The following is a 23419-nucleotide window of genomic DNA, read 5'->3' as shown; positions in this document are numbered from 1 at the left end:
CGGTCTTTCACAAAGGGGTTCACTTTGCAGGCGTCTGTTAGGAACCGTACCACATCCACATGGCCTGAGGACAAAGCACAAAATAGGTATCTTAGCCCGGTAACATTTGCTAAGAGGCACACATACATAATTCCTTATGATACACTTTTACTGCATTATAACACTTGCTAGAAGCTGTAATAACAACTCATTAGTATCTATAACATCACTATGAAGCATTATAAGGCATTTTATTTAACCTTTATTTGATCAGGGAATCATACAGAGGAGCCCTGAATTACATAAATGACAGAAAACACAAACTTCAATATAAATACAATAATAAGGTCCTCAATCAGCTGTCTGAATTACCCAAGATGCACCAGAACATCACATTCATCAGTAATAAGGTCCTCAATCAGCTGTCTGAATGACCCTGGAGGCACCAGAACATCACATTCATCAGTAATAAGGTCCTCAATCAGCTGTCTGAATGACCCTGGAGGCACCAGAACATCACATTCATCAGTAATAAGGTCCTCAATCAGCTGTCTGAATGACCCTGGAGGCCTGGAGGCACCAGAACATCACATTCATCAGTAATAAGGTCCTCAATCAGCTGTCTGAATGACCCTGGAGGCACCAGAACATCACAGTCATCAGTAATAAGGTCCTCAATCAGCTGTCTGAATGACCCTGGAGGCACCAGAACATCACAGTCATCAGTAATAAGGTCCTCAATCAGCTGTCTGAATTACCCCTAGAGGCACCAGAACATCACATTCATCAGTAATAAGGTCCTCAATCAGCTGTCTGAATGACCCTGGAGGCACCAGAACATCACAGTCATCAGTAATAAGGTCCTCAATCAGCTGTCTGAATGACCCTAGAGGCACCAGAACATCACATTCATCAGTAATAAGGTCCTCAATCAGCTGTCTGAATGACCCTAGAGGCACCAGAACATCACATTCATCAGTAATAAGGTCCTCAATCAGCTGTCTGAATGACCCTGGAGGCACCAGAACATCACATTCATCAGTAATAAGGTCCTCAATCAGCTGTCTGAATTACCCTGGAGGCACCAGAACATCACATTCATCAGTAATAAGGTCCTCAATCAGCTGTCTGAATTACCCTGGAGGCACCAGAACATCACATTCATCAGTAATAAGGTCCTCAATCAGCTGTCTGAATGACCCTAGAGGCACCAGAACATCACATTCATCAGTAATAAGGTCCTCAATCAGCTGTCTGAATTACCCTGGAGGCACCAGAACATCACATTCATCAGTAATAAGGTCCTCAATCAGCTGTCTGAATTACCCTGGAGGCACCAGAACATCACATTCATCAGTAATAAGGTCCTCAATCAGCTGTCTGAATTACCCTGGAGGCACCAGAACATCACATTCATCAGTAATAAGGTCCTCAATCAGCTGTCTGAATTACCCTGGAGGCACCAGAACATCACATTCATCAGTAATAAGGTCCTCAATCAGCTGTCTGAATTACCCTGGAGGCACCAGAACATCACATTCATCAGTAATAAGGTCCTCAATCAGCTGTCTGAATTACCCCTAGAGGCACCAGAACATCACATTCATCAGTAATGAGGTCCTCAATCAGCTGTCTGAATTACCCCTAGAGGCACCAGAACATCACATTCATCAGTAATGAGGTCCTCAATCAGCTGTCTGAATTACCCCTAGAGGCACCAGAACATCACATTCATCAGTAATGAGGTCCTCAATCAGCTGTCTGAATTACCCCTAGAGGCACCAGAACATCACATTCATCAGTAATAAGGTCCTCAATCAGCTGTCTGAATGACCCTAGAGGCACCAGAACATCACATTCATCAGTAATAAGGTCCTCAATCAGCTGTCTGAATGACCCTAGAGGCACCAGAACATCACATTCATCAGTAATAAGGTCCTCAATCAGCTGTCTGAATGACCCTAGAGGCACCAGAACATCACATTCATCAGTAATCAGGTCCTCAATCAGCTGTCTGAATGACCCTAGAGGCACCAGAACATCACATTCATCAGTAATAAGGTCCTCAATCAGCTGTCTGAATGACCCTAGAGGCACCAGAACATCACATTCATCAGTAATAAGGTCCTCAATCAGCTGTCTGAATTACCCTGGAGGCACCAGAACATCACATTCATCAGTAATAAGGTCCTCAATCAGCTGTCTGAATTACCCTGGAGGCACCAGAACATCACATTCATCAGTAATAAGGTCCTCAATCAGCTGTCTGAATGACCCTAGAGGCACCAGAACATCACATTCATCAGTAATAAGGTCCTCAATCAGCTGTCTGAATGACCCAAGAGGCACCAGAACATCACATTCATCAGTAATAAGGTCCTCAATCAGCTGTCTGAATGACCCTAGAGGCACCAGAACATCACATTCATCAGTAATAAGGTCCTCAATCAGCTGTCTGAATTACCCTGGAGGCACCAGAACATCACATTCATCAGTAATGAGGTCCTCAATCAGCTGTCTGAATTACCCCTAGAGGCACCAGAACATCACATTCATCAGTAATGAGGTCCTCAATCAGCTGTCTGAATTACCCCTAGAGGCACCAGAACATCACATTCATCAGTAATGAGGTCCTCAATCAGCTGTCTGAATTACCCCTAGAGGCACCAGAACATCACATTCATCAGTAATGAGGTCCTCAATCAGCTGTCTGAATTACCCCTAGAGGCACCAGAACATCACATTCATCAGTAATAAGGTCCTCAATCAGCTGTCTGAATGACCCTAGAGGCACCAGAACATCACATTCATCAGTAATAAGGTCCTCAATCAGCTGTCTGAATGACCCTAGAGGCACCAGAACATCACATTCATCAGTAATAAGGTCCTCAATCAGCTGTCTGAATGACCCTGGAGGCACCAGAACATCACATTCATCAGTAATAAGGTCCTCAATCAGCTGTCTGAATGACCCTGGAGGCACCAGAACATCACATTCATCAGTAATAAGGTCCTCAATCAGCTGTCTGAATTACCCTGGAGGCACCAGAACATCACATTCATCAGTAATAAGGTCCTCAATCAGCTGTCTGAATTACCCTGGAGGCACCAGAACATCACATTCATCAGTAATAAGGTCCTCAATCAGCTGTCTGAATGACCCTAGAGGCACCAGAACATCACATTCATCAGTAATAAGGTCCTCAATCAGCTGTCTGAATTACCCTGGAGGCACCAGAACATCACATTCATCAGTAATAAGGTCCTCAATCAGCTGTCTGAATTACCCTGGAGGCACCAGAACATCACATTCATCAGTAATAAGGTCCTCAATCAGCTGTCTGAATTACCCTGGAGGCACCAGAACATCACATTCATCAGTAATAAGGTCCTCAATCAGCTGTCTGAATTACCCTGGAGGCACCAGAACATCACATTCATCAGTAATAAGGTCCTCAATCAGCTGTCTGAATTACCCTGGAGGCACCAGAACATCACATTCATCAGTAATAAGGTCCTCAATCAGCTGTCTGAATTACCCCTAGAGGCACCAGAACATCACATTCATCAGTAATGAGGTCCTCAATCAGCTGTCTGAATTACCCCTAGAGGCACCAGAACATCACATTCATCAGTAATGAGGTCCTCAATCAGCTGTCTGAATTACCCCTAGAGGCACCAGAACATCACATTCATCAGTAATGAGGTCCTCAATCAGCTGTCTGAATTACCCCTAGAGGCACCAGAACATCACATTCATCAGTAATAAGGTCCTCAATCAGCTGTCTGAATGACCCTAGAGGCACCAGAACATCACATTCATCAGTAATAAGGTCCTCAATCAGCTGTCTGAATGACCCTAGAGGCACCAGAACATCACATTCATCAGTAATAAGGTCCTCAATCAGCTGTCTGAATGACCCTAGAGGCACCAGAACATCACATTCATCAGTAATAAGGTCCTCAATCAGCTGTCTGAATGACCCTAGAGGCACCAGAACATCACATTCATCAGTAATAAGGTCCTCAATCAGCTGTCTGAATGACCCTAGAGGCACCAGAACATCACATTCATCAGTAATAAGGTCCTCAATCAGCTGTCTGAATTACCCTGGAGGCACCAGAACATCACATTCATCAGTAATAAGGTCCTCAATCAGCTGTCTGAATTACCCTGGAGGCACCAGAACATCACATTCATCAGTAATAAGGTCCTCAATCAGCTGTCTGAATGACCCTAGAGGCACCAGAACATCACATTCATCAGTAATAAGGTCCTCAATCAGCTGTCTGAATGACCCAAGAGGCACCAGAACATCACATTCATCAGTAATAAGGTCCTCAATCAGCTGTCTGAATGACCCTAGAGGCACCAGAACATCACATTCATCAGTAATAAGGTCCTCAATCAGTTGTCTGAATTACCCTGGAGGCACCAGAACATCACATTCATCAGTAATGAGGTCCTCAATCAGCTGTCTGAATTACCCCTAGAGGCACCAGAACATCACATTCATCAGTAATGAGGTCCTCAATCAGCTGTCTGAATTACCCCTAGAGGCACCAGAACATCACATTCATCAGTAATGAGGTCCTCAATCAGCTGTCTGAATTACCCCTAGAGGCACCAGAACATCACATTCATCAGTAATAAGGTCCTCAATCAGCTGTCTGAATTACCCCTAGAGGCACCAGAACATCACATTCATCAGTAATAAGGTCCTCAATCAGCTGTCTGAATGACCCTAGAGGAACCAGAACATCACATTCATCAGTAATAAGGTCCTCAATCAGCTGTCTGAATGACCCTAGAGGCACCAGAACATCACATTCATCAGTAATAAGGTCCTCAATCAGCTGTCTGAATTACCCTAGAGGCACCAGAACATCACATTCATCAGTAATAAGGTCCTCAATCAGCTGTCTGAATGACCCTAGAGGCACCAGAACATCACATTCATCAGTAATAAGGTCCTCAATCAGCTGTCTGAATGACCCTAGAGGCACCAGAACATCACATTCATCAGTAATAAGGTCCTCAATCAGCTGTCTGAATGACCCTAGAGGCACCAGAACATCACATTCATCAGTAATAAGGTCCTCAATCAGCTGTCTGAATTACCCTGGAGGCACCAGAACATCACATTCATCAGTAATAAGGTCCTCAATCAGCTGTCTGAATTACCCTGGAGGCACCAGAACATCACATTCATCAGTAATAAGGTCCTCAATCAGCTGTCTGAATGACCCTAGAGGCACCAGAACATCACATTCATCAGTAATAAGGTCCTCAATCAGCTGTCTGAATGACCCAAGAGGCACCAGAACATCACATTCATCAGTAATAAGGTCCTCAATCAGCTGTCTGAATGACCCTAGAGGCACCAGAACATCACATTCATCAGTAATAAGGTCCTCAATCAGCTGTCTGAATTACCCTGGAGGCACCAGAACATCACATTCATCAGTAATGAGGTCCTCAATCAGCTGTCTGAATTACCCCTAGAGGCACCAGAACATCACATTCATCAGTAATGAGGTCCTCAATCAGCTGTCTGAATTACCCCTAGAGGCACCAGAACATCACATTCATCAGTAATGAGGTCCTCAATCAGCTGTCTGAATTACCCTAGAGGCACCAGAACATCACATTCATCAGTAATGAGGTCCTCAATCAGCTGTCTGAATTACCCCTGGAGGCACCAGAACATCACATTCATCAGTAATAAGGTCCTCAATCAGCTGTCTGAATGACCCTAGAGGAACCAGAACATCACATTCATCAGTAATAAGGTCCTCAATCAGCTGTCTGAATGACCCTAGAGGCACCAGAACATCACATTCATCAGTAATAAGGTCCTCAATCAGCTGTCTGAATGACCCTAGAGGCACCAGAACATCACATTCATCAGTAATAAGGTCCTCAATCAGCTGTCTGAATGACCCTGGAGGCACCAGAACATCACATTCATCAGTAATAAGGTCCTCAATCAGCTGTCTGAATTACCCAAGAGACACCAGAACATCACATTCATCAGTAATAAGGTCCTCAATCAGCTGTCTGAATGACCCTGGAGGCACCAGAACATCACATTCATCAGTAATAAGGTCCTCAATCAGCTGTCTGAATTACCCCTAGAGGCACCAGAACATCACATTCATCAGTAATAAGGTCCTCAATCAGCTGTCTGAATTACCCAAGAGGCACCAGAACATCACATTCATCAGTAATGAGGTCCTCAATCAGCTGTCTGAATTACCCCTAGAGGCACCAGAACATCACATTCATCAGTAATAAGGTCCTCAATCAGCTGTCTGAATTACCCAAGAGGCACCAGAACATCACATTCATCAGTAATAAGGTCCTCAACCAGCTGTCTGAATTACCCCTAGAGGCACCAGAACATCACATTCATCAGTAATGAGGTCCTCAATCAGCTGTCTGAATTACCCCTAGAGGCACCAGAACATCACATTCATCAGTAATAAGGTCCTCAATCAGCTGTCTGAATGACCCTAGAGGCACCAGAACATCACATTCATCAGTAATAAGGTCCTCAATCAGCTGTCTGAATGACCCTAGAGGCACCAGAACATCACATTCATCAGTAATAAGGTCCTCAATCAGCTGTCTGAATGACCCTGGAGGCACCAGAACATCACATTCATCAGTAATAAGGTCCTCAATCAGCTGTCTGAATTACCCAAGAGACACCAGAACATCACATTCATCAGTAATAAGGTCCTCAATCAGCTGTCTGAATGACCCTGGAGGCACCAGAACATCACATTCATCAGTAATAAGGTCCTCAATCAGCTGTCTGAATTACCCCTAGAGGCACCAGAACATCACATTCATCAGTAATAAGGTCCTCAATCAGCTGTCTGAATGACCCAAGAGGCACCAGAACATCACATTCATCAGTAATAAGGTCCTCAATCAGCTGTCTGAATTACCCAAGAGGCACCAGAACATCACATTCATCAGTAATAAGGTCCTCAATCAGCTGTCTGAATTACCCAAGAGGCACCAGAACATCACATTCATCAGTAATAAGGTCCTCAATCAGCTGTCTGAATTACCCAAGAGGCACCAGAACATCACATTCATCAGTAATAAGGTCCTCAATCAGCTGTCTGAATGACCCTAGAGGCACCAGAACATCACATTCATCAGTAATAAGGTCCTCAATCAGCTGTCTGAATTACCCCTAGAGGAACCAGAACATCACATTCATCAGTAATGAGGTCCTCAATCAGCTGTCTGAATTACCCCTAGAGGCACCAGAACATCACATTCATCAGTAATGAGGTCCTCAATCAGCTGTCTGAATTACCCCTAGAGGCACCAGAACATCACATTCATCAGTAATGAGGTCCTCAATCAGCTGTCTGAATTACCCCTAGAGGCACCAGAACATCACATTCATCAGTAATAAGGTCCTCAATCAGCTGTCTGAATGACCCTAGAGGCACCAGAACATCACATTCATCAGTAATAAGGTCCTCAATCAGCTGTCTGAATGACCCTAAAGGCACCAGAACATCACATTCATCAGTAATAAGGTCCTCAATCAGCTGTCTGAATTACCCTAGAGGCACCAGAACATCACATTCATCAGTAATAAGGTCCTCAATCAGCTGTCTGAATGACCCTAGAGGCACCAGAACATCACATTCATCAGTAATAAGGTCCTCAATCAGCTGTCTGAATGACCCTAGAGGCACCAGAACATCACATTCATCAGTAATAAGGTCCTCAATCAGCTGTCTGAATGACCCTGGAGGCACCAGAACATCACATTCATCAGTAATATAAGGTCCTCAATCAGCTGTCTGAATTACCCAAGAGACACCAGAACATCACATTCATCAGTAATAAGGTCCTCAATCAGCTGTCTGAATGACCCTGGAGGCACCAGAACATCACATTCATCAGTAATAAGGTCCTCAATCAGCTGTCTGAATTACCCTGGAGGCACCAGAACATCACATTCATCAGTAATAAGGTCCTCAATCAGCTGTCTGAATGACCCTAGAGGCACCAGAACATCACATTCATCAGTAATAAGGTCCTCAATCAGCTGTCTGAATGACCCAAGAGGCACCAGAACATCACATTCATCAGTAATAAGGTCCTCAATCAGCTGTCTGAATGACCCTAGAGGCACCAGAACATCACATTCATCAGTAATAAGGTCCTCAATCAGCTGTCTGAATTACCCTGGAGGCACCAGAACATCACATTCATCAGTAATGAGGTCCTCAATCAGCTGTCTGAATTACCCCTAGAGGCACCAGAACATCACATTCATCAGTAATGAGGTCCTCAATCAGCTGTCTGAATTACCCTAGAGGCACCAGAACATCACATTCATCAGTAATGAGGTCCTCAATCAGCTGTCTGAATTACCCCTAGAGGCACCAGAACATCACATTCATCAGTAATGAGGTCCTCAATCAGCTGTCTGAATTACCCCTAGAGGCACCAGAACATCACATTCATCAGTAATAAGGTCCTCAATCAGCTGTCTGAATGACCCTAGAGGAACCAGAACATCACATTCATCAGTAATAAGGTCCTCAATCAGCTGTCTGAATGACCCTAGAGGCACCAGAACATCACATTCATCAGTAATAAGGTCCTCAATCAGCTGTCTGAATGACCCTAGAGGCACCAGAACATCACATTCATCAGTAATAAGGTCCTCAATCAGCTGTCTGAATGACCCTAGAGGCACCAGAACATCACATTCATCAGTAATAAGGTCCTCAATCAGCTGTCTGAATGACCCTAGAGGCACCAGAACATCACATTCATCAGTAATAAGGTCCTCAATCAGCTGTCTGAATTACCCCTAGAGGAACCAGAACATCACATTCATCAGTAATGAGGTCCTCAATCAGCTGTCTGAATTACCCCTAGAGGCACCAGAACATCACATTCATCAGTAATGAGGTCCTCAATCAGCTGTCTGAATTACCCCTAGAGGCACCAGAACATCACATTCATCAGTAATGAGGTCCTCAATCAGCTGTCTGAATTACCCCTAGAGGCACCAGAACATCACATTCATCAGTAATAAGGTCCTCAATCAGCTGTCTGAATGACCCTAGAGGCACCAGAACATCACATTCATCAGTAATAAGGTCCTCAATCAGCTGTCTGAATGACCCTAAAGGCACCAGAACATCACATTCATCAGTAATAAGGTCCTCAATCAGCTGTCTGAATTACCCTAGAGGCACCAGAACATCACATTCATCAGTAATAAGGTCCTCAATCAGCTGTCTGAATGACCCTAGAGGCACCAGAACATCACATTCATCAGTAATAAGGTCCTCAATCAGCTGTCTGAATGACCCTAGAGGCACCAGAACATCACATTCATCAGTAATAAGGTCCTCAATCAGCTGTCTGAATGACCCTGGAGGCACCAGAACATCACATTCATCAGTAATAAGGTCCTCAATCAGCTGTCTGAATTACCCAAGAGACACCAGAACATCACATTCATCAGTAATAAGGTCCTCAATCAGCTGTCTGAATGACCCTGGAGGCACCAGAACATCACATTCATCAGTAATAAGGTCCTCAATCAGCTGTCTGAATTACCCTGGAGGCACCAGAACATCACATTCATCAGTAATAAGGTCCTCAATCAGCTGTCTGAATGACCCTAGAGGCACCAGAACATCACATTCATCAGTAATAAGGTCCTCAATCAGCTGTCTGAATGACCCAAGAGGCACCAGAACATCACATTCATCAGTAATAAGGTCCTCAATCAGCTGTCTGAATGACCCTAGAGGCACCAGAACATCACATTCATCAGTAATAAGGTCCTCAATCAGCTGTCTGAATTACCCTGGAGGCACCAGAACATCACATTCATCAGTAATGAGGTCCTCAATCAGCTGTCTGAATTACCCCTAGAGGCACCAGAACATCACATTCATCAGTAATGAGGTCCTCAATCAGCTGTCTGAATTACCCCTAGAGGCACCAGAACATCACATTCATCAGTAATGAGGTCCTCAATCAGCTGTCTGAATTACCCCTAGAGGCACCAGAACATCACATTCATCAGTAATGAGGTCCTCAATCAGCTGTCTGAATTACCCCTAGAGGCACCAGAACATCACATTCATCAGTAATAAGGTCCTCAATCAGCTGTCTGAATGACCCTAGAGGAACCAGAACATCACATTCATCAGTAATAAGGTCCTCAATCAGCTGTCTGAATGACCCTAGAGGCACCAGAACATCACATTCATCAGTAATAAGGTCCTCAATCAGCTGTCTGAATTACCCTAGAGGCACCAGAACATCACATTCATCAGTAATAAGGTCCTCAATCAGCTGTCTGAATGACCCTAGAGGCACCAGAACATCACATTCATCAGTAATAAGGTCCTCAATCAGCTGTCTGAATGACCCTAGAGGCACCAGAACATCACATTCATCAGTAATAAGGTCCTCAATCAGCTGTCTGAATGACCCTGGAGGCACCAGAACATCACATTCATCAGTAATAAGGTCCTCAATCAGCTGTCTGAATTACCCAAGAGACACCAGAACATCACATTCATCAGTAATAAGGTCCTCAATCAGCTGTCTGAATGACCCTGGAGGCACCAGAACATCACATTCATCAGTAATAAGGTCCTCAATCAGCTGTCTGAATTACCCCTAGAGGCACCAGAACATCACATTCATCAGTAATAAGGTCCTCAATCAGCTGTCTGAATTACCCAAGAGGCACCAGAACATCACATTCATCAGTAATGAGGTCCTCAATCAGCTGTCTGAATGACCCTGGAGGCACCAGAACATCACATTCATCAGTAATGAGGTCCTCAATCAGCTGTCTGAATTACCCCTAGAGGCACCAGAACATCACATTCATCAGTAATAAGGTCCTCAATCAGCTGTCTGAATGACCCTAGAGGCACCAGAACATCACATTCATCAGTAATAAGGTCCTCAATCAGCTGTCTGAATGACCCTAGAGGCACCAGAACATCACATTCATCAGTAATAAGGTCCTCAATCAGCTGTCTGAATGACCCTGGAGGCACCAGAACATCACATTCATCAGTAATAAGGTCCTCAATCAGCTGTCTGAATTACCCAAGAGACACCAGAACATCACATTCATCAGTAATAAGGTCCTCAATCAGCTGTCTGAATGACCCTGGAGGCACCAGAACATCACATTCATCAGTAATAAGGTCCTCAATCAGCTGTCTGAATTACCCCTAGAGGCACCAGAACATCACATTCATCAGTAATAAGGTCCTCAATCAGCTGTCTGAATTACCCAAGAGGCACCAGAACATCACATTCATCAGTAATAAGGTCCTCAATCAGCTGTCTGAATTACCCAAGAGGCACCAGAACATCACATTCATCAGTAATAAGGTCCTCAATCAGCTGTCTGAATTACCCAAGAGGCACCAGAACATCACATTCATCAGTAATAAGGTCCTCAATCAGCTGTCTGAATTACCCAAGAGGCACCAGAACATCACATTCATCAGTAATAAGGTCCTCAATCAGCTGTCTGAATGACCCTAGAGGCACCAGAACATCACATTCATCAGTAATAAGGTCCTCAATCAGCTGTCTGAATTACCCAAGAGGCACCAGAACATCACAATCATCAGTAATAAGGTCCTCAATCAGCTGTCTGAATGACCCAAGAGGCACCAGAACATCACATTCATCAGTAATAAGGTCCTCAATCAGCTGTCTGAATGACCCAAGAGGCACCAGAACATCACATTCATCAGTAATAAGGTCCTCAATCAGCTGTCTGAATGACCCAAGAGGCACCAGAACATCACATTCATCAGTAATAAGGTCCTCAATCAGCTGTCTGAATGACCCTAGAGGCACCAGAACATCACATTCATCAGTAATAAGGTCCTCAATCAGCTGTCTGAATTACCCAAGAGGCACCAGAACATCACATTCATCAGTAATGAGGTCCTCAATCAGCTGTCTGAATGACCCTGGAGGCACCAGAACATCACATTCATCAGTAATAAGGTCCTCAATCAGCTGTCTGAATTACCCAAGAGGCACCAGAACATCACATTCATCAGTAATAAGGTCCTCAACCAGCTGTCTGAATTACCCCTAGAGGCACCAGAACATCACATTCATCAGTAATGAGGTCCTCAATCAGCTGTCTGAATTACCCCTAGAGGCACCAGAACATCACATTCATCAGTAATAAGGTCCTCAATCAGCTGTCTGAATGACCCTAGAGGCACCAGAACATCACATTCATCAGTAATAAGGTCCTCAATCAGCTGTCTGAATGACCCTAGAGGCACCAGAACATCACATTCATCAGTAATAAGGTCCTCAATCAGCTGTCTGAATGACCCTAGAGGCACCAGAACATCACATTCATCAGTAATAAGGTCCTCAATCAGCTGTCTGAATGACCCTAGAGGCACCAGAACATCACATTCATCAGTAATAAGGTCCTCAATCAGCTGTCTGAATTACCCCTAGAGGCACCAGAACATCACATTCATCAGTAATGAGGTCCTCAATCAGCTGTCTGAATTACCCCTAGAGGCACCAGAACATCACATTCATCAGTAATGAGGTCCTCAATCAGCTGTCTGAATTACCCCTAGAGGCACCAGAACATCACATTCATCAGTAATAAGGTCCTCAATCAGCTGTCTGAATGACCCTAGAGGCACCAGAACATCACATTCATCAGTAATAAGGTCCTCAATCAGCTGTCTGAATGACCCTAGAGGCACCAGAACATCACATTCATCAGTAATAAGGTCCTCAATCAGCTGTCTGAATTACCCTAGAGGCACCAGAACATCACATTCATCAGTAATAAGGTCCTCAATCAGCTGTCTGAATGACCCTAGAGGCACCAGAACATCACATTCATCAGTAATAAGGTCCTCAATCAGCTGTCTGAATGACCCTAGAGGCACCAGAACATCACATTCATCAGTAATAAGGTCCTCAATCAGCTGTCTGAATGACCCTGGAGGCACCAGAACATCACATTCATCAGTAATAAGGTCCTCAATCAGCTGTCTGAATTACCCAAGAGACACCAGAACATCACATTCATCAGTAATAAGGTCCTCAATCAGCTGTCTGAATGACCCTGGAGGCACCAGAACATCACATTCATCAGTAATAAGGTCCTCAATCAGCTGTCTGAATTACCCCTAGAGGCACCAGAACATCACATTCATCAGTAATAAGGTCCTCAATCAGCTGTCTGAATTACCCAAGAGGCACCAGAACATCACATTCATCAGTAATGAGGTCCTCAATCAGCTGTCTGAATGACCCTGGAGGCACCAGAACATCACATTCATCAGTAATAAGGTCCTCTCAATCAGCTGTCTGAATTACCCAAGAGGCACCAGAACATCACATTCATCAGTAATAAGGTCCTCAACCAGCTGTCTGAATTACCCCTAGAGGCACCAGAACATCACATTCATCAGTAATGAGGTCCTCAATCAGCTGTCTGAATTACCCCTAGAGGCACCAGAACATCACATTCATCAGTAATAAGGTCCTCAATCAGCTGTCTGAATGACCCTAGAGGCACCAGAACATCACATTCATCAGTAATAAGGTCCTCAATCAGCTGTCTGAATGACCCTAGAGGCACCAGAACATCACATTCATCAGTAATAAGGTCCTCAATCATCTGTCTGAATGACCCTAGAGGCACCAGAACATCACATTCATCAGTAATAAGGTCCTCAATCAGCTGTCTGAATGACCCTAGAGGCACCAGAACATCACATTCATCAGTAATAAGGTCCTCAATCAGCTGTCTGAATGACCCTGGAGGCACCAGAACATCACATTCATCAGTAATAAGGTCCTCAATCAGCTGTCTGAATTACCCAAGAGACACCAGAACATCACATTCATCAGTAATAAGGTCCTCAATCAGCTGTCTGAATGACCCTGGAGGCACCAGAACATCACATTCATCAGTAATAAGGTCCTCAATCAGCTGTCTGAATTACCCCTAGAGGCACCAGAACATCACATTCATCAGTAATAAGGTCCTCAATCAGCTGTCTGAATGACCCTAGAGGCACCAGAACATCACATTCATCAGTAATAAGGTCCTCAATCAGCTGTCTGAATTACCCAAGAGGCACCAGAACATCACATTCATCAGTAATAAGGTCCTCAATCAGCTGTCTGAATGACCCAAGAGGCACCAGAACATCACATTCATCAGTAATAAGGTCCTCAATCAGCTGTCTGAATGACCCAAGAGGCACCAGAACATCACATTCATCAGTAATAAGGTCCTCAATCAGCTGTCTGAATGACCCAAGAGGCACCAGAACATCACATTCATCAGTAATAAGGTCCTCAATCAGCTGTCTGAATGACCCTAGAGGCACCAGAACATCACATTCATCAATAATAAGGTCCTCAATCAGCTGTCTGAATTACCCAAGAGGCACCAGAACATCACATTCATCAGTAATGAGGTCCTCAATCAGCTGTCTGAATGACCCTGGAGGCACCAGAACATCACATTCATCAGTAATAAGGTCCTCAATCAGCTGTCTGAATTACCCAAGAGGCACCAGAACATCACATTCATCAGTAATAAGGTCCTCAACCAGCTGTCTGAATTACCCCTAGAGGCACCAGAACATCACATTCATCAGTAATGAGGTCCTCAATCAGCTGTCTGAATTACCCCTAGAGGCACCAGAACATCACATTCATCAGTAATAAGGTCCTCAATCAGCTGTCTGAATGACCCTAGAGGCACCAGAACATCACATTCATCAGTAATAAGGTCCTCAATCAGCTGTCTGAATGACCCTAGAGGCACCAGAACATCACATTCATCAGTAATAAGGTCCTCAATCAGCTGTCTGAATGACCCTAGAGGCACCAGAACATCACATTCATCAGTAATAAGGTCCTCAATCAGCTGTCTGAATGACCCTAGAGGAACCAGAACATCACATTCATCAGTAATAAGGTCCTCAATCAGCTGTCTGAATTACCCAAGAGGCACCAGAACATCACATTCATCAGTAATAAGGTCCTCAATCAGCTGTCTGAATGACCCTAGAGGCACCAGAACATCACATTCATCAGTAATAAGGTCCTCAATCAGCTGTCTGAATTACCCCTGGAGGCATCAGAACATCACATTCATCAGTAATAAGGTCCTCAATCAGCTGTCTGAATGACCCTAGAGGCACCAGAACATCACATGCATCAGTAATAAGGTCCTCAATCAGCTGTCTGAATGACCCCTAGAGGCACCAGAACATCACATTCATCAGTAATAAGGTCCTCAATCAGCTGTCTGAATGACCCTAGAGACACCAGAACATCACATTCATCAGTAATAAGGTCCTCAATCAGCTGTCTGAATGACCCAAGAGGCACCAGAACATCACATTCATCAGTAATAAGGTCCTCAATCAGCTGTCTGAATGACCCCTAGAGGCACCAGAACATCACATTCATCAGTAATAAGGTCCTCAATCAGCTGTCTGAATGACCCTAGAGGCACCAGAACATCACATTCATCAGTAATAAGGTCCTCAATCAGCTGTCTGAATGACCCTAGAGGCACCAGAACATCACATTCATCAGTAATAAGGTCCTCAATCAGCTGTCTGAATTACCCCTAGAGGCACCAGAACATCACATTCATCAGTAATAAGGTCCTCAATCAGCTGTCTGAATTACCCCTAGAGGCACCAGAACATCACATTCATCAGTAATAAGGTCCTCAATCAGCTGTCTGAATGACCCTAGAGGCACCAGAACATCACATTCATCAGTAATAAGGTCCTCAATCAGCTGTCTGAATTACCCCTGGAGGCACCAGAACATCACATTCATCAGTAATAAGGTCCTCAATCAGCTGTCTGAATTACCCTAGAGGCACCAGAACATCACATTCATCAGTAATAAGGTCCTCAATCAGCTGTCTGAATGACCCTAGAGGCACCAGAACATCACATTCATCAGTAATAAGGTCCTCAATCAGCTGTCTGAATGACCCTAGAGGCACCAGAACATCACATTCATCAGTAATGAGGTCCTCAATCAGCTGTCTAAATTACCCCTGGAGGCACCAGAACATCACATTCATCAGTAATAAGGTCCTCAATCAGCTGTCTGAATTACCCAAGAGGCACCAGAACATCACATTCATCAGTAATAAGGTCCTCAATCAGCTGTCTGAATTACCCAAGAGGCACCAGAACATCACATTCATCAGTAATAAGGTCCTCAATCAGCTGTCTGAATGACCCTAGAGGCACCAGAACATCACATTCATCAGTAATAAGGTCCTCAATCAGCTGTCTGAATTACCCAAGAGGCACCAGAACATCACATTCATCAGTAATAAGGTCCTCAATCAGCTGTCTGAATGACCCAAGAGGCACCAGAACATCACATTCATCAGTAATAAGGTCCTCAATCAGCTGTCTGAATGACCCAAGAGGCACCAGAACATCACATTCATCAGTAATAAGGTCCTCAATCAGCTGTCTGAATGACCCTAGAGGCACCAGAACATCACATTCATCAGTAATAAGGTCCTCAATCAGCTGTCTGAATTACCCAAGAGGCACCAGAACATCACATTCATCAGTAATGAGGTCCTCAATCAGCTGTCTGAATGACCCTGGAGGCACCAGAACATCACATTCATCAGTAATAAGGTCCTCAATCAGCTGTCTGAATTACCCCTAGAGGCACCAGAACATCACATTCATCAGTAATAAGGTCCTCAATCAGCTGTCTGAATGACCCTAGAGGCACCAGAACATCACATTCATCAGTAATAAGGTCCTCAATCAGCTGTCTGAATGACCCTAGAGGCACCAGAACATCACATTCATCAGTAATAAGGTCCTCAATCAGCTGTCTGAATGACCCTAGAGGCACCAGAACATCACATTCATCAGTAATAAGGTCCTCAATCAGCTGTCTGAATGACCCTAGAGGCACCAGAACATCACATTCATCAGTAATAAGGTCCTCAATCAGCTGTCTGAATGACCCAAGAGGCACCAGAACATCACATTCATCAGTAATAAGGTCCTCAATCAGCTGTCTGAATGACCCCTAGAGGCACCAGAACATCACATTCATCAGTAATAAGGTCCTCAATCAGCTGTCTGAATGACCCTAGAGGCACCAGAACATCACATTCATCAGTAATAAGGTCCTCAATCAGCTGTCTGAATGACCCTAGAGGCACCAGAACATCACATTCATCAGTAATAAGGTCCTCAATCAGCTGTCTGAATTACCCCTAGAGGCACCAGAACATCACATTCATCAGTAATAAGGTCCTCAATCAGCTGTCTGAATTACCCCTAGAGGCACCAGAACATCACATTCATCAGTAATAAGGTCCTCAATCAGCTGTCTGAATTACCCTAGAGGCACCAGAACATCACATTCATCAGTAATAAGGTCCTCAATCAGCTGTCTGAATGAACCTAGAGGCACCAGAACATAACATTCATCAGTAATAAGGTCCTCAATCAGCTGTCTGAATGACCCTAGAGGCACCAGAACATCACATTCATCAGTAATAAGGTCCTCAATCAGCTGTCTGAATTACCCTGGAGGCACCAGAACATCACATTCATCAGTAATAAGGTCCTCAATCAGCTGTCTGAATTACCCTAGAGGCACCAGAACATCACATTCATCAGTAATAAGGTCCTCAATCAGCTGTCTGAATGACCCTAGAGGCACCAGAACATCACATTCATCAGTAATAAGGTCCTCAATCAGCTGTCTGAATGACCCTAGAGGCACCAGAACATCACATTCATCAGTAATGAGGTCCTCAATCAGCTGTCTGAATTACCCCTGGAGGCACCAGAACATCACATTCATCAGTAATAAGGTCCTCAATCAGCTGTCTGAATGACCCTAGAGGCACCAGAACATCACATTCATCAGTAATAAGGTCCTCAATCAGCGGTCTGAATGACCCTAGAGGCACCAGAACATCACATTCATCAGTAATAAGGTCCTCAATCAGCTGTCTGAATGACCCTAGAGGCACCAGAACATCACATTCATCAGTAATAAGGTCCTCAATCAGCTGTCTGAATTACCCCTGGAGGCACCAGAACATCACATTCATCAGTAATAAGGTCCTCAATCAGCTGTCTGAATTACCCCTGGAGGCACCAGAACATCACATTCATCAGTAATAAGGTCCTCAATCAGCTGTCTGAATGACCCTAGAGGCACCAGAACATCACATTCATCAGTAATAAGGTCCTCAATCAGCTGTCTGAATGACCCTAGAGGCACCAGAACATCACATTCATCAGTAATAAGGTCCTCAATCAGCTGTCTGAATGACCCTAGAGGCACCAGAACATCACATTCATCAGTAATAAGGTCCTCAATCAGCTGTCTGAATTACCCTGGAGGCACCAGAACATCACATTCATCAGTAATAAGGTCCTCAATCAGCTGTCTGAATTACCCTGGAGGCACCAGAACATCACATTCATCAGTAATAAGGTCCTCAATCAGCTGTCTGAATTACCCCTAGAGGCACCAGAACATCACATTCATCAGTAATAAGGTCCTCAATCAGCTGTCTGAATTACCCAAGAGGCACCAGAACATCACATTCATCAGTAATAAGGTCCTCAATCAGCTGTCTGAATGACCCTGGAGGCACCAGAACATCACATTCATCAGTAATAAGGTCCTCAATCAGCTGTCTGAATTACCCTGGAGGCACCAGAACATCACATTCATCAGTAATAAGGTCCTCAAGCAGCTGTCTGAATGACCCTGGAGGCACCAGAACATCACATTGAAGAACATTTTGAAGAGCCAGTGGAGAGAAACTCACCCTCACCAGCAGCCACGTGTAGGGCGGTCCTAGAGTCATAGTCCTTCAGCTCCATGTCCATCAATGACAGAGCAAACCTCAGAGGATAGGAGACAAGCTATATTCTACATAGTATTCCTCATTTCAAAGAGTTACTGTGAAGGATTAGTAGCTAGGAGAGAGAGTGACATCAAGAGTTACTGTGAAGGATTAGTAGCTAGGAGAGAGTGACATCAATAGTTACTGTGAAGGATTAGTAGCGAGGAGAGAGTGACATCAAGAGTTACTGTGAAGGATCCGTAATTAGGAGAGCGAGTGACATCAAGAGTTACTGTGAAGGATTAGTAACGAGGAGAGAGTGACATCAAGAGTTACTGTGAAGGATCCGTAATTAGGAGAGCGAGTGACATCAAGAGTTACTGTGAAGGATTCGTAGTTAGGAGAGCGAGTGACATCAATAGTTACTGTGAAGGATTAGTAGCGAGACGAGAGAGTGACATCAATAGTTACTGTGAAGGATTAGTAGCGAGACGAGAGAGTGACATCAATAGTTACTGTGAAGGATTAGTAGCGAGACGAGAGAGTGACATCAAGAGTTACTGTGAAGGATTAGTAGCGAGACGAGAGAGTGACATCAAGAGTTACTGTGAAGGATTAGTAGCGAGACGAGAGAGTGACATCAAGAGTTACTGTGAAGGATTAGTAGCGAGACGAGAGAGTGACATCAAGAGTTACTGTGAAGGATTAGTAGCGAGACGAGAGAGTGACATCAAGAGTTACATCAAGAGTTACTGTGAAGGATTAGTAGCGAGACGAGAGAGTGACATCTACAGCATGTGACTTCGTGGTGAAACTAAGTAAAACATAAACCCTCCTTCTGTAGACTCCTTGATTTGGTATTTTACCTTCTGAGGGCTGACACATCTCCACTGTAGGCTGCAAACATCAGGCTCACCACAGACTTGTTCTACAGATATAGCAGAGATAAATACACTTTAGACTGGGCGGGATACCGGTAGACAACACCGCCCCCATGTCAGTCATAGTGCTCATCATAGCAAGAGCAAACTTCAACCTCAATTCATGTTCTAGCAAATATGTTCAATTGTTGGTATGTTTACCTTAACAATTCCACAACAACTACCTAATACACACAAATCTAAGTAAAGGGATGGAATATGAATATGTATATTTATGTGTATATATTAGATTTCTATTGCTTTACTTAGATTTGTGTGTATTAGGTAGTTGTTGTGGAATTGTTAGATATTACTACATTGTCGGAACTAGAAGCACAAGCATTTCGCTACACTCGTAATAACATCTGCTAAAATTGGATTAGATTTTCATAAAAGGCTCATAACTCTCAAAAGCCCTTACCCTATCATCCCCGTCCTGCCTTCGAGGATCCTGCTTCTTGACCAAGTGTCTCAGGTTGTCATAGTTGTGGAAGTTAAACAAAGACACCAGCTCCTGCAAGACCAAGACAGTAAAAAGCAGATAGTTTATGGGGAAGCGAAAACATGATACGTGTTGCATGTGGTTAAACGCTATTTAAAGAGTACCTATACGAGGACTTCGTAACACATTCAAAAACCTCGGCAAAACACATGAATACGGAGTACACAAGCATTTCTCCCTCCTGTACATGCAAGTGTTCACTCTGTACAAGTCATTCAGTCATTGTGTCATACATCGTGTGTAAAACGGGTTACCTGGCAGAAGTGTATTCCTCTGACACTGTTTCCAACTCTGTCTAACGGAGGAGACCAACACATGACTCCCATGACGTTAGGAACCACCAACAGAACTGCTCCTGACACCCCAGACTTAGCAGGCAAGCCCACCTGGGAGAGAAGCATACAGGGGCCATACAGGGTATGGTAAAAGTGTCCGTTATATCATCCAACTAAAGAAAAAGGTGGCCTTCATTTGGCAAATAGATGTTTAAAAAGGTTTATACAGGGTATTTAAAACAGTTTACTAAATTACTAATACAGATACAGTGTATTCAGGAAGTATACAGATCCCTTCACTTTTCTCACATTTTGTTACGTTACAGCCTTATTCTAAAATGGATTTTTTTTTTTTAAATGTCCTCAATTTACACTCAATACCCCATAATGACAATGCAAAATAAGGTTTTTAGACATTTTTGCAAATTTATTAAAAATAAAAAACAGATACCTTATTTAGGTATTCAGAACGTTTTCTATGAGACTAGAATTTGAGATCAGGTGCATCCTGTTTCCATTTATCATCCTTAATTGGAGCCCAACTGTGGTAAATTCAATTGATTGGACATGATTTGGAAAGGTACACACCTGTCTATATAAGGTCCCATAGTTGACAGTGCATGTCAGAGCAAAAACCAAGCCATGAGGTTGAAGGAATTGTCCGTAGAGCTCTGAGTCAGGATTGTGTCGAGGCACAGATCAGAATGGTCTGAGAATCGTACCAAAAAATGTCTGCAGTATTGAAGGTCCCCAAGAACACAGTGGACTCAATCATTCTTAAATGGAAGAAGTTTGGAACCGCCAAGACTCTTCCTAGGGTTGGCCACCTGGCCAAACTGAGCAAGAAAGTGACCAAGAACCTGATGGTCACTCTGACAGAACTCCAGAGTTCCTCGGTGGAGATGGGAGAACCTTCCAAAGTTGTCTCTCCAAGAAATGGCCATATCACAGTCTGCCGATATGGACTGCCAGATCAAGAGGATCCTCCTGGATGATATATTTTGAGAGAGAGTGGTAAGCAGCCTGAAACTGCCGTAGCCATTGCACGGATTGAGGGAGAAAATGCCATCCTGTCTGATGTTCAGACTCTGCTTGCAGATGTAAGAGAAGAAATCCGTACTGCCCTGCTCACTTCACTGTTACTCCAAGCCGTGGAAACTGCAGTTCTGAAATACATCAAGAAGCCTGAAGACCATACACACCGCAGCATACATTTTAGACCCCAAGTATGCTGGCAAGAGCAATCCTGTCTGGTGCAGAGATCAACAAGGACTATGGTGTCATCACTACCATGTCTCGCCACCTTGGCCTGGATGAGGGCAAGGTTCTTGGCAGTCTAGCGAAGTACACTTCCAAGCAAGGGCTTTGGGATGGAGATGCAATATGGCAGTCGTGCCAACATATCTCATCATCCACCTGGAGGAAGGGACTTTGTGGATCTGAGGCTGTTTCCCCTGTTGCCTCCAACATCCTCCAAATCCCACCAACATCAGCCGCCTAAGAGTGCAACTGGTCCTTGTTTGGAAACACACACACCAAAGCACACAACAGGCTGACCAATACAATGGTTGAAAAATTGGTGGCCATCCTCAACAAGGTTGGAAAATGACAGTGAAGATGAGGCCTCAGAGTCTGATGTTCAAGAGGTGGACATTGAGGAGGTCCAGGGAGAAGACACGGAAGCCTGAGAAGAAGAAAACCAAAGATTTTGTTTCTAGACTATCATTTTACAGATATATGTTGAAAATGTTTATAGGAGATGCGATGGATCATTGGGGATCATTCAATATTCCCTTTGTTGTTTAGTGAAATCATCCCATGTAAAGAATCAAGTAATTTAATTAAAGTTCCATTTGTAACTAAATTGTTTTTAAAAATTTCTATTGGAAGGATTTAATATAAGGGGGGGGGGGGGGGACATCTTCCATCTTTCTTTCTACGTGTCCTTGTTTTGTATGTCGTGTTTTGTATTATTTGTTCTGCACCCAGAACTCTGGGTCTTGTTGTTCCTGTATGCTCTTTTATGTTTAGATAAGAATTGTATACCTGTCTTGTATACCTATACACCATTCTTGTGTGTGTTTAATAAAAATATTTGAAACAAAAAAGATCTTTGGAGGGAGTTGAAAGTCCGTGTTGCCCAGCAACAGCCTCAAAACATCACTGCTCTAGAGGAGATCTGCATGGAGGAATGGGCCAAAATACCAGCAACAGTGTGTGAAGACTTACAGAAAACGTTTGACCTCTGTCATTGCCAACAAAGGGTATATAACAAAGTATTGAGATAAACTTTTGTTATTGACCAAATACTTATTTTCCACCATAATTTGCAAATAAATTCATTAAAAATCCTACAATGTGATTTTCTGGATTAGTTGAAGTGTACCTATGATGAAAATGACAGGCCTCTCTCATCTTTTTAAGTGGGAGAACTTGCACAATTGGTGGCTGACTAAATACTTTTTTGTCCCACTGTATGTAAACATGATATTTTTCTTTTTTTCTTTGTCATTATGGGATATTGTGCGTAGATTGATGAGGGAAAACAAATCTAAAATTTTAGAGTAATGCTGTAACGTAACAAAAAGTGGAAAAAGTGAATGGGTCTGAATACTTTCAAATGCACCGTACATAGGTAGTTGTATACCTTTCCCTACTATATCACTACTATAAGACTACTGTTTAACTACTATTTGACTACTGTACAACTACTCTGACTACCATATTACTACTTCATCTATAAGTCTTGTCTAGGTAAAGCCCCGCCTTATCTCAGCTCACTGGTCACCATAGCAGCACCCACCCATAGCACGC

At 43.7% G+C, this 23419-nt stretch overlaps 1 protein-coding gene across 4 annotated transcripts in view; it reads right to left on the bottom strand.

Moving 5' to 3' along the window:
• LOC115122217 (glutaminase kidney isoform, mitochondrial-like) overlaps positions 1-23419 on the bottom strand; it is a 57374-nt gene that overhangs the window by 6849 nt on the left and 27106 nt on the right. For 3 of the 4 annotated variants that reach the window (XM_065004227.1, XM_065004228.1, XM_065004230.1), the window contains 5 exons: positions 20585-20716; positions 20250-20342; positions 19775-19836; positions 18891-18967; positions 1-64 (listed from right to left, as the gene is read on the bottom strand). In XM_065004227.1, coding sequence (XP_064860299.1) covers positions 1-64; positions 18891-18967; positions 19775-19836; positions 20250-20342; positions 20585-20716 — 428 coding nt within the window. Of the gene's footprint in view, positions 65-18890; positions 18988-19774; positions 19837-20249; positions 20343-20584; positions 20717-23419 lie in introns of all 4 variants that reach the window. The other variant, XR_010459771.1, reaches the window with a different exon arrangement.

The sequence above is a fragment of the Oncorhynchus nerka genome, linkage group LG2 (genome assembly GCF_034236695.1).
Source record: "Oncorhynchus nerka isolate Pitt River linkage group LG2, Oner_Uvic_2.0, whole genome shotgun sequence".
Lineage (NCBI taxonomy): Eukaryota > Metazoa > Chordata > Actinopteri > Salmoniformes > Salmonidae > Oncorhynchus > Oncorhynchus nerka.
Note: the sequence above shows the minus strand (reverse complement) of the source record. Positions and strands in the feature narration are given on the sequence as shown.